Source organism: Liolophura sinensis, chromosome 5, assembly GCF_032854445.1.
Source record: "Liolophura sinensis isolate JHLJ2023 chromosome 5, CUHK_Ljap_v2, whole genome shotgun sequence".
Lineage (NCBI taxonomy): Eukaryota > Metazoa > Mollusca > Polyplacophora > Chitonida > Chitonidae > Liolophura > Liolophura sinensis.
This window is the reverse complement of record NC_088299.1, coordinates 19,330,535-19,342,720: the sequence shown is the minus strand read 5'-3', so window position 1 is coordinate 19,342,720 and position 12,186 is coordinate 19,330,535. Positions and strand designations below refer to the sequence as shown.

General features: G+C 42.1%; 1 protein-coding gene across 1 annotated transcript; it reads right to left on the bottom strand.

Moving 5' to 3' along the window:
- Window positions 1-532: 532 nt before the first annotated feature.
- Window positions 533-7,652, bottom strand: LOC135465880 (probable nuclear transport factor 2). The gene is made up of 4 exons (XM_064743246.1): window positions 7,363-7,652; window positions 5,151-5,219; window positions 3,313-3,411; window positions 533-1,369 (listed from the first exon to the last, which is right to left on the bottom strand). Exons 1-4 carry the CDS (start codon window positions 7,489-7,491, stop codon window positions 1,259-1,261), a joined length of 408 nt encoding a protein of 135 aa, XP_064599316.1. The 5' UTR covers window positions 7,492-7,652; the 3' UTR covers window positions 533-1,258.
- Between the last annotated feature and the right edge of the window lie 4,534 nt (window positions 7,653-12,186).

Sequence of the window (12,186 nt, the reverse complement as noted above, 5' to 3'; positions counted from 1 at the left end):
TTTGACTATTGACCTGCATTCCGGCCACCTGTTTGGGATCATGTTCATGTTCTGATCTTGTATTGTGCTGTATTTAGTAGCGAGGCAAAGCACGGAAAGATTTGATTAATCCAGAGTAATTCAGTTGTTGGAGCACTGAGGGCTAAGAGCACAGCGCTCATTCACCTGAAAGAGCGAGTGCTTGGGGTTTAACGTCGTACTCAACAATTTTTCAGCCATATGACGACGAACACCTGAAAGAAAAACAGCAGCAAGAGCTGGATTTTAACTCGCAAACATATAGCCAAAGGCCTGATAGGATAAGTTGACTCCTCTTTGAACTACTTTCATGATCAGGTCTTCAGCTTGTGTGATTCACAGTGTCTTCAAAAATGCAGGATTGGCAATAAAGTGCCCAATATTTGTGTCAGTTGTAAGTAGGGAAGCCTAATGTGATCAGCCGTGGGATTTTGGTTGGCGAAGTTTCATGTTTTTCTCACTGACAGCCAGACACTTACGATCAAAAAAATTTGCTGGACTTCAAACAATGCTATTTCGTTAAAAACTCATTTTATTCACAGAAGACCATACAAGTACCTGCTTCCATTTTAAGCAGCAGATATTTTATCAGTTTCTTCAGCGTGGTGATTTCGGCGAGAAGTGCCCCCAGTTACCCATATTCTCATATCAAAATCTAATAAACTGGGCGATTGGTTAAAGACTGCCGTAACAGTCGAGTATCACAAAGCATGTGGCCAACATCTACAGTTGTTACAAGTTACAGTAATACTGGGCTAACAAGCCTCTGGAAAGGACACGGCTGTTCATAGAATCTTTTTTTTAAAACCATACAAAACACTTATGTACCATACACATTTAAGGAAAGAAGGGCTACAGATCACAAATTCATAATTACACCTGACAGAACGTGCTGATCTTGTAATATTTAATAACAGCTAAACAATTTCGGTGCAGTGCAAAAAAAAAAAAAAAAAAAAAAATGAAGACAAAACAATTCTGGCATCATGTCTGAGTTCCCACAGCAGCAGGATGTTGATCAGACTAGTGACTGAACAAATTGAGCCCGGTGGGGCAGCTGTGGTCAACAACAAACATTTCTCCTGGGGCGTAATAGACAGTAGCTCTCTACAAAGACATGACTGAAGTAGTCCGCCGCCTTACACGATTTTTAGCACTGTGCAGAAACAGTCCACTTCACACCTCATTTGATCAGCTCCGTGTGTGACGCTCATGACAGTTCTTTACTCTGCTGGTCAGCCTAGATGTTGTGTAAGCCCAGTCTGAAAAACTCGTGACAAATGTGAAATGATCCTGAATTGGGTCGCAGAATGAACACGTGGCTGAACGGGTGAGGTGAGTCATCATCAGTCTGAAACACAAAAGTAGAGTTCTCAGCTCATTGACTTGGGTTGGTTTTTGGTTTCACACCCTGTCCAAGAATTCCTCACTGTATCTTGCCATGTATGCCTGGGTTTTTTACATTATCAAAACAATTAACAATTTTTCAGTGGTGACGACAATGAGTCATTAAGTGTGTGTACACATGCTGTGTCTTCTTGTGGCAGAGTCCATGCCACCAATGAAGTATCATGCCAAAGACACCAGATATGACAATCCAACCAGTCGCACTCTACTGACACCGGGCCAATCAGTTCTGGTGTGAAATACTCTAACCTCTCATTGCTGAGCATGAAGCAAGGCAGCATTTTTACGTGTTTGATATGACCAACCCAATTTTCACTTCCTGTATTTCATCACGGTGGTTAGCTAGCCAGTGAAGAAGAACGATCCTAGATTCTCTCATCACCAGTGCATTTGATGTGAGTTCTAGTCCAGCTCAGGCTGGCTTCCTCTCTGGCTGTACGGGGATGGTTGTGGGGTTCTTTAGGACTCTGCCCGGTTTCCTCCCACCACAATGTTGGTCACCGTCATGTAAGGGAAATATTCTTGAGTACGGTGTATAAAATCAATCTAAATCAAAGTGGAAAATGTTGAATTTTGGGCCAGGAAAAGGTATCTTTGACACGCCCAGCAAATCAATGATCCAATCTATAATTACCCGACGTGTACACCTTATATAATAATCAGCACCCTGAAAATCATTTACTTGTACTATAAAGTAAAACAGTTTAACAGCAAAAATATTTTTAAGCATAATGTAATTGCATTAGAACCTTAAAAGGCATGTACAGTATAGCCACTGGACGATGGCATGTACAGTATAGCGAATGGGTGATGGCATGTACAGTACAGCGACTGGATGATGGCATGTACAGTATAGCGACTGGATGATGGCATGTACAGTATAGTGACTGGATAATGGCATGTACAGTATAGCGACTGGGTGATGGCATGTACAGTATAGCGACTGCGTGATGGCATGTACAGTATAGCAACTGGATGATGGCATGTACACTGGATGATGGCATGTACACTGGATGATGGCATGTACACTGGATGATGGCATGTACAGTATTGCGACTTGGTGATGGCATGTACAGTATAGCAACTGGGTGATGGCATGTACAGTATAGCGACTTGGTGATGGCACGTACAGTATAGCGACTGGGTGATGGCACGTACAGTATAGCAACTGGGTGATGGCACGTACAGTATAGCGACTGGGTGATGGCACGTACACTGAATGATGGCATGTACACTGGATGACGGCATGTACAGTATAGCGACTGGGTGATGGCATGTACAGTATAGCAACTTGGTGATGGCATGTACAGTATAGCGACTTGGTGATGGCATGTACAGTATAGCGACTGGGTGATGGCACGTACAGTATAGCGACTGGGTGATGGCACGTACAGTATAGCGACTGGGTGATGGCAGGTACAGTATAGCGACTGGGTGATGGCACGTACAGTATGGCGACTGGGTGATGGCACGTACAGTATGGCGACTGGGTGATGGCAGGTACAGTATAGGGACTGGGTGATGGCACGTACAGTATGGCGACTGGGTGATGGCACGTACAGTATGGCGACTGGGTGATAGCACGTACAGTATAGGGACTGGGTGATGGCACGTACAGTATAGGGACTGGGTGATGGGACGTACAGTATGGCGACTGGGTGATGGCACGTACAGTATAGGGACTGGGTGATGGCACGTACAGTATAGGGACTGGGTGATGGCACGTACAGTATGGCGACTGGGTGATGGCATGTACAGTATGGCGACTGGGTGATAGCATGGAGGATCTGCAACAGGCAGATCCATGCAGTTGGGCCAGTGGATTGTGAGTGGCAGTGATGAGAACATTTAATGGAAACAGCAACATGTTTTTGTACACGATCTTACCTTGAGTTGTCCAACAACCATGATTGCCACTCCACCATCTGCAATTGGCTGCGAGTCGACTGTTGTCACTACTCTTGTTAATGACTTGAATGGTAAACTCTGCAAACCAAAGCATTGCACAGGCAAATCACAGACTGAATAGATTACTGCAATCAAACTTGGGAAATTTTATTAATGGTACATCAATGACCTGGCTCAACATGAGATGAACTCTATCATCGAGGGTTGACTGATTGAGAAAACTTATCATTTATGATGAAGACAGTTTTACACATGGAGGATGTTGGAGAGCCATGGTAACCCATCGATGCTGAGCATGTTACTGATGGGCTATCCCAGTGTGATATAGACATTCGTGGAAAAAACGAATGTTAGAGAGCGGTCACAAAAAACCCACAGTGAGAACGAATGGAGGAAACTGGAAAGCCATGATAACCCACGGACGCTGGGCATGTTACTGATGGGCTATCCCAGTGTGATATAGACATTCGTGAAAAAAACAAATGTTAGAGAGCGGTCACAAAAAACCCACAGTGAGAACGAATGGAGGAAACTGGGGTGCCATGATAACCCACCGACCTTGGACATGTTACTGATGGGCTATCCCAGTGTGATATAGACATTCGTGGAAAAAACGAATGTTAGAGAGCGGTCACAAAAAACCCACAGTGAGAACAAATAGAGGAAACTGGAGTGCCATGATAACCCACCGACGCTGGGCATGTTACTGATGGGCTATCCCCGTGTGATATAGACATTCGTGGAAAAAACGAATGTTAGAGAGCGGCCACAAAAAACCCACAGTGTGAACAAATAGAGGAAACTGGAGTGCCATGATAACCCACCGACGCTGGGCATGTTACTGATGGGCTATCCCAGTGTGATATAGATTTTTTTTTTTTTTTTTGATTGGTGTTTTACGCCGTACTCAAGAATATTTCACTTATACGACAGCAGCCAGCATTATGGTGGGTGGAAACCGGGCAGAGCCTGGGGGAAACCCACGACCATCCGCAGGTTGCTGGGAGACCTTCTCACGTACGGCCGCCAGCAGCTGGACTTGAACTCACAGCGACCGCATTGGTGAGAGACTCCTGGGTCATTACGCTGCGCTAGCGCTTTAACCGACTGAGCCACGGAGGCCCCCAGTGTGATATAGACATTCGTGGAAAAAACGAATGTTAGAGAGCGGTCACAAAAACCCCACAGTGTGAACAAATAGAGGAAACTGGAGTGCCATGATAACCCACCGACGCTGGGCACGTTACTGATGGGCTATCCCAGTGTGATATAGACATTCGTGGAAAAAACGAATGTTAGAGAGCGGTCACAAAAACCCCACAGTGAGAACAAATAGAGGAAACTGGAGTGCCATGATAACCCACCGACACTGGGCATGTTACTGATGGGCTATCCCAGTGTGATATAGACATTCGTGGAAAAAACGAATGCTAGAGAGCGGTCACAAAAACCCCACAGTGTGAACAAACAGAGGAAACTGGAGTGCCATGATAACCCACCGACGCTGGGCATGTTACTGATGGGCTATCCCAGTGTGATATAGACATTCGTGGAAAAAACGAATGTTAGAGAGCAGCTACGAAGGCCCCACAGTAAGTGCCAGTGGGTGCACCTATTTCCCTATCTTAGCCTGGGATTTAAGCCCAACCACATCTACACGAGTATTATTTCATTGGACACCTCTTTTGTAATGTGCATAAACTGTATTCATAATTTATAACCTCAAAAATTCCACAAGCACAGTAAAAGAGAGAAAACCCTGCCATTCGCTTTCTGCTCTTCTGTTAACAGATGGACTAAAAGTAACAATTACTTACAATAAATTTGGCGACAATATTTTCATTTCCTTGTATTTGTGAGCCCTCAAAAGACAGCATAGCATTTTCCTGAAAGATAAATACAACACAATAATATGTGTGCAGTTGATGTTGTAAGCCATGATTCTGAGGCGTTAACATGGGGAAACTGTCCAATTTATGAAATTTTGTGGACATGTATGATCTTGCCTATGCCTCTCAATGCTGGATTTTTGACAAAAAATCAATTTTCAATGATCAAATCAAACTTTCTCTATTTACCAAGAAAAGCTCAAATCATTACCATTCAGTAATTGTGAGACTCATACCCGTCTTGTTCCTATAGTGTCAAAATGATTCTGATGTTTCAAAAAGTTCCCATCCACCTTGGTATGGCTCAGCTCTACCACATACAAGGCTTCTGGGAACTAATATTTTGGGTCTCGTCAGATCACATGCGGTTCACTTTGGCCCCATTTGTTTCCCTTGGAGAGATGCGGACGCCTAGGGATTCAAAGGGGTCAAAGACAACCCAACTCCATCCAACAGGACTCAAAATGTCGCCACCCAGAAGAACTACACGGAAATACAACCAGATTTATTCCTTTATTTATTTGATTGGTGTTTTACACCGTACTCAAAAATATTTCACTTATAAAACCAGCCCTTCCCATGTACGGCACCCACATTTGGGGCAGACACTATATTGAGGGCAACACGTGAAATACTGAGGTGTTCAAGGCAATCAGATGGAACAAGACAGGGCTGTGACAGTATGTAAGCTGTGCACAGCTCTACAGAGCTAAGATCACGCAAACTTTCAAAAGTTCAGTTACATTTCAGAAACCACGTATACTAATAGGTCACAGAACTTTTCAAAATGGCTGTCAACAGCGAGCATTTCTTGTGGTAAATGTAACCACTATACAGCATGTTAATTAGTTTTATAGATGAAGGTTGTGAATTATCAAGATAGTATTCAAGACTCAACCCAAGACGGGGAAATGCTTGAATAATAACAAAAATACAGCGTAAGTACAATGTTTTTTTACACTTTTCTCTGTCACCTGATACTGTAATCCATGAGTGTTCAGCTAACATGTAAGCTTCATTGTATTACCCGTTCCCATTTGTCGCTCTGGAAAGCTCTGGATTTGAACTTGCCAGACAGCATGTTGGGTCCATAGCCTGAAGTTTACAGCACTAGACCATTTGAGTTGTTGTCACAGAATAAGTTACTTAGACGTGTTAAAGACAGATGAACATTGAAAGGCTTGAATGCATGTGTTCATGCTTCATATGATTTTGTCACGTGTACTACATCTCCTTCATATTTGGCCGGACTCATTCAGGGAAGTTTGAATGAGTGAAGTAAGTAGTGGCGTGGAAAGCTACATGTACATACAAACCTAGCCTTTACAACTGACAAACTCTAGAACAAAGCAGAGGTCACTAGGGTGATGAGGCAGAAAGTGATTCCATAAGACATGAGCACTTTCTCAATTTCTGTCTGCCTTTATACTTGATACATATTCATTCTCTTTAACTGAAGTATGCCCAACATTATTTTAACATACAACTGAAACAATTTTCCTCACAAATGTTGAATATTGCACAGAATCTAAAGGTCAAGCTTGTCTATAAGCCTAGTCAGCATTTCAGGAATCTCACTGAGTTCACACATGTTAAGACGACACAGAGTTGGGGCTCTTGCAAACTAACACTGCTAAAAGTGTGATTTCATGGCAGCTGATCACAGTGCCGTTGAGCCAACAGGCCCGGCTATACACCATATGTATTCAGTCTAGAAAGTACCATAAAATCTGCGTTAGTTTGCCAATGCCCCCACCCTGCTTCATCCACATTTGCATGAACATGCAGGACTCCTGGAACGCTGACTCGGTGAAGTAAGTGAAAGTAGGGAGCAACCCATGCACTGTGAGGAGTGTGACATCGCTTGTTCATCTTCTGACATCATGCTGGGATGGCTGACATCATGCTGGCGTAACTGTCAACCACACCTACACGAGATTACATGGTGTCAGACAATGCACAATGCCACTTTCCAATCAAAAATCGCAAAATAAAAAAAGAGAAAGAAAGAAAGAAGATTATCAGCCCAATATGATAATGACAACAATTCACTGATAACTACAGGCCTTATGATGTGTATGACTCACAACAAATATGAAGGTAAATGGCGAATTTACAGAAGTCAGCATTCCTCACTTACATGATAGAACGAGAGCAACTGTCTCTTAGCATTTTCGTCTGTTTTGAAAGTTAGGCTGTCGAACATTGGGTAGAAGGACTCCACGAAGGTGGTACCGATCACAGCGAACTGGGGGTTAAGGCCATTCATTCTGACAGCACCGCCGAGACACGTTCACGACAAACTACAGATGTACAGAAAAGGACACAAATACGGAATAAAAACGACTGAGAAAATCTGCTGAGAACAACAGAGAAATCTATATGAGTTCTCAATGCGCTTCAGAGTCTGAATAACGCCGACAATATGGCGGGACAAAATACTCGCCTTCCACGAGATTCTCGAATATATAAAATAAGGAACAGTGAGGTGTCGAATGGTTTCATTATAAACGAACACGGACTAGTGAGGCGCTTCATACAGGCATACTTTGGTTTCTACGTCTTACGGGTAAGGTGTATACATATATGCTTGTTTCAAGAAGATAAAAAACACATATACCTTCCTCTTATCTTCAGCTATCATATGTATAAACAAAGGGATAGGGACAAGATAAAATACGACCACTATATAATTTATATCGCATGCAGTCTTTCATTGCCAATAGAAAAAAAAATACAAAGATTTGTTGTCAATGTGGGACGGCATGTCGCCCACTGTAAAAGCAGACATGAAATCCAGTCCCTGTAGGCAATAGATATAAAGGATGCGCAAAACTGCATTCATAATAATGCCGATGTGAAAGCACTTACGCGTTTTTCAATTTGCATATCTGGCCTTCCGTTATCGCGTCAGCAAACTTCTAAAAAATAAAGTTACAGGGATTTATTTAAATTAAATATAGGGCCTATATATTTTTAATGAATTAAGCCTATATACTGTCCAGACCTTTACTTGATAAGTTGTGATTCGACTCAACGTTTAAACTACTAGTATCAGAAATACCCTTAGACCTTCCCACAATTGCCTTTTGAGGCATGGAATTCGCAAGGACTCATGTATATATGTGTTTGTCTTCCTTACACTATCATCGTCCATGTAGAGATTTTTATTTCATCGGAGGCAGTTATATGTTATTAAACATACATTCGGAAAAGCGCTACGTATGTATATATAACAATGTTTATGATCTTCTCAATATATATACCTGCTGAAAAAGTTCGTGTTAATTTATTTATTTATTTATTTGATTGGTGTTTTACGCCGTGCTCAAGAATATTTCACCTTTTTGATGGCGGCCAGAATTATGGTGGGAGGAAACCGGGCAGAACACGGGGGAAAGCCAAGACCATCCGCAGGAGGCTGAAGAGCTTCCCACGTACCTCAGGAGAGGTTTGTGTTAGGGTTGACCCTGTAATAGATAGGGAGGCTCAATGTCATGGATGATGACCTATATTACATTCTGGAGAGACGTCCTGTTTTGTAAAACAATTGAATATATACGCTACATCTTTGAGTTCATCGAGCTGTATTACACACCTGCATGCTAATAAATACAACCTTATCGTGAAAGAGGACTCCATTTTACTATGTTATATATCTTGGTCGAGTTGACCAACTGTCTTGGACGATTTGTCACGCACAGTTGTGCTCGTGGATAATTTGACCCGTTAACCGTCTGGCCGAGCTACACGAGTTACGTAGGCTACATGTATATCGTGCGCCTGTATGTCGCTTCCAATCAAGCTTTCCCTACATACATAGAGGCTCATTTATCTCCGCCTGTAGATATGTATGTACTTAAGTCATTCATAGACCTAATAGACAAATAACCCTTGACATTCTGTCCATCCGCTGGTTTGATATTTATCCGTTATTGATGAAAGGGACCTATACTTTAATGGATTGTTTATCAGTAAATGATTCTCTTTGACCACGCTAAAACTTAGAGCGGTATCTTATATGTATGTATGTATACTTGGCGTTTCACACGTCGGTTAACATTTTTTTTTTCTGCCAATGACGACGAGGAGTCATGTGTGTATACTGTGTCATTTTGTGGCAGGATGAGGCCATGCCGCCAAAGTGATGCCGTCACTGAAGTATCACGCCGAAGACACCAGACATGACACCCCACCCTGTCACATTATGCAGACGCAGGGTCAGACAGTCCTGTTTCCTTGCTCTGTACCCTCTCAGCAACAAGTATCCTTTTAAAATGTCTTTGTATAGCCAGGCCCAGGTTTGATCTCATGTCACCTGACTTCCAGGGTATCTGATATGGCCTCGTTCCTTGCTAAAATAAAATAGTAAATCCAAGTCGCGCGTTTCTGTGCTGCAACTTCATGCATCAACATTGATGAGATGAGAACATATTTTAGTACGGCATTAAACACAAACCATATAAATAAAGACTGATGGAGCCACAGACAATGGTGAATCCCCCAGTCTCCATACCAGGCAGTAAATCAAGCGATATACCCTTTATCCACTAGTATTTAGGACTATCCACGCACCAAACCATTCAAATAAAGCAGGAATTTCAAGCGAAAATGAAAATTCGTCCAAAAACGTAGAAAAGCTTTCTATTGACATGCTCTCTCTCAGGCCAAGATTCAACTGTAACTTGGAAAACAACTGGCGAAATGCAACCAATGCATGCGCATCTATATACGTTCACAGCTCATTCACCCAGAATCCATCACTGCATCATCCATGTTTATTGCATTAACACACTGCTTTTAGGAACAGCTGCATACGAATCGCGACTGGGATACCTATATACATCAGACCTATAATTTGTTCGCGAACTCACGGACGAGTTTGCAACTTGAACTCGATAGCAGGTATGGAACGTCGACTGTCTTTACAGAAAACTGATGGCTGTTTTTCACTTTTATCCCATAAATTTTCATTTCTCCAGGTAATAAAGGCATGGCATATCGTTTTGATATGCACCACGTGTAATATAAATTCCCACATTTTGACTGGTCCGTGTATCTCTTCATTCAGCAAATCGACCAATCAATAGTTACAACTCGGCTGCACTGGCACTACTTTATTTTACAACTTTTTCTTGTCCTCTGTAAATGTCAACATGGCCGACTTTCGACCAGGAGATGTCGTAAAAATTGACAAAAAAGGACGCACCAGAGTTATAAATGTGACAAGATAATCGAATCAATATGAAATTTGTCTATTTTTAGACAGTAATTTTTTCTGTGGTAAAATGTATTTTATTATAAATATTAACGCATTGAACGATATATTGTATAAAGCAAACTTTTGACATGTCTATGGTATAAAAAAAAGTCCTTATATAAATAAATTTTGTCCGTACTATATTATACTCCGCCATGTACTTGTCACTTACTGATGACGCTTCATTTGTTAGCGCAAGAGGAGCGTAATGACCCAGAAGCCGCTCAACAGTGCGGTGGCTGTCACTTCAAGTCCAGCTCATGATGGCTTCCTCTTCGGCCGTACGTAGAAAGGTCTGATAGCAACCTGCGGATGGTCGTGGGTTTCCCCCGAACTCTGTACGGCTTCCTCCTACCATGATGCTGCATGGTCCCCGTCGTGTAAGTGAAATATTCCGGAGTGCGGTGTAAAACACCAATCAATAATAAATAAATAAACTGATGACTTGACCTATATATGTGATATTACTACGCGGTTAGATTCGGCGCAGTTTCCGAAAAGGTTAAATCGTAGTGATTTTTTCAGCTATAAATTTACAATGAGGTATTTATGGGATAAATAGGACATCGAATTCGTGACCCTCTATATCAGATTTATTAAACTCGAATAGTAGTTTTCATTTGTTCCGAGCCTCTGGAAACTCTACTCTCGTTTAATAAATTTGATATTTTCGGGTCACTCATTACATATCCTCAATACATACCTTGCCACCTTTAAGTATATTGCTTCTTTATTATTCCTTTGAAAACTAGTGTTCAGGTAGTTCTAAATTCAAACACGGCGGTTGGAGTTGGAATCCAGTTTCTACCAGTTTTATGCCTGTGTGGATTTACCAGGGATGACACATGGGGACATCTAATCCGCGATTGCTCTGACGTTAGGTTTGGCAAATTTTTGTTATTCCGCGCGCTACCTTTAAAAACCTGATGCAGTTGCCGTGGCAGTGTGTCACGGCGTTGAGACAAAAAAATGTCTGTCAAATACGTCTCCTCGGCCTTAAGTTTGCAGTCGTTTATGCTGTCGATTTGTAGTAAGCACAACGTGGAACTGTTATTTCCTAATCCGCATGGGTCCAAGATTCTTTGGTGATGCTCAAAGCGAACGTCTGCACTTGCAGCCTCGACATATTTTACAAGGGTAAAAAACTGCATCAGGTTTTTAAATGGAGCGTACTCTGGCGATGGTTTGGGGACCATCCATGGTGGAAGAAAATTTTGCCACGTCTAACTTCAGAGCAATTTCGGTCTAGGGGACATCTACCTCGAATGGATAGTTCAGCAGCAGACTATGAGTACGGAAAGACACATAATTTACACTAACAGCATTAGTGTTTTGAGGCCAGCACGGGAAGTGCTAAACGCCTTTTTCGAGTGGTATACAAATGTCGGATTTCACGCTTAGATTTGGTGTTGGATTTTCATGCTGTTTAAGCATACGCATGTGAAGAAAAGCAAGGATGAAACTCACAGGTAACTTGACAGTAGGACATTCATGCACCGATTATGTGCCAACCATCACACTTACAACATCAACACAAAATGCTCTGTCATGTCGACTTGTCCCATTTATACATTATCTCACCAAGATAACCATCATCCCCTAGTGCAACCAGGTTCGATTTTCATGATTCTTGCCATTGGTATGCATCATGTGATCAATCATGCAAACAGCTTTTATTGATGTTGTAAATGCCAAACACTCATA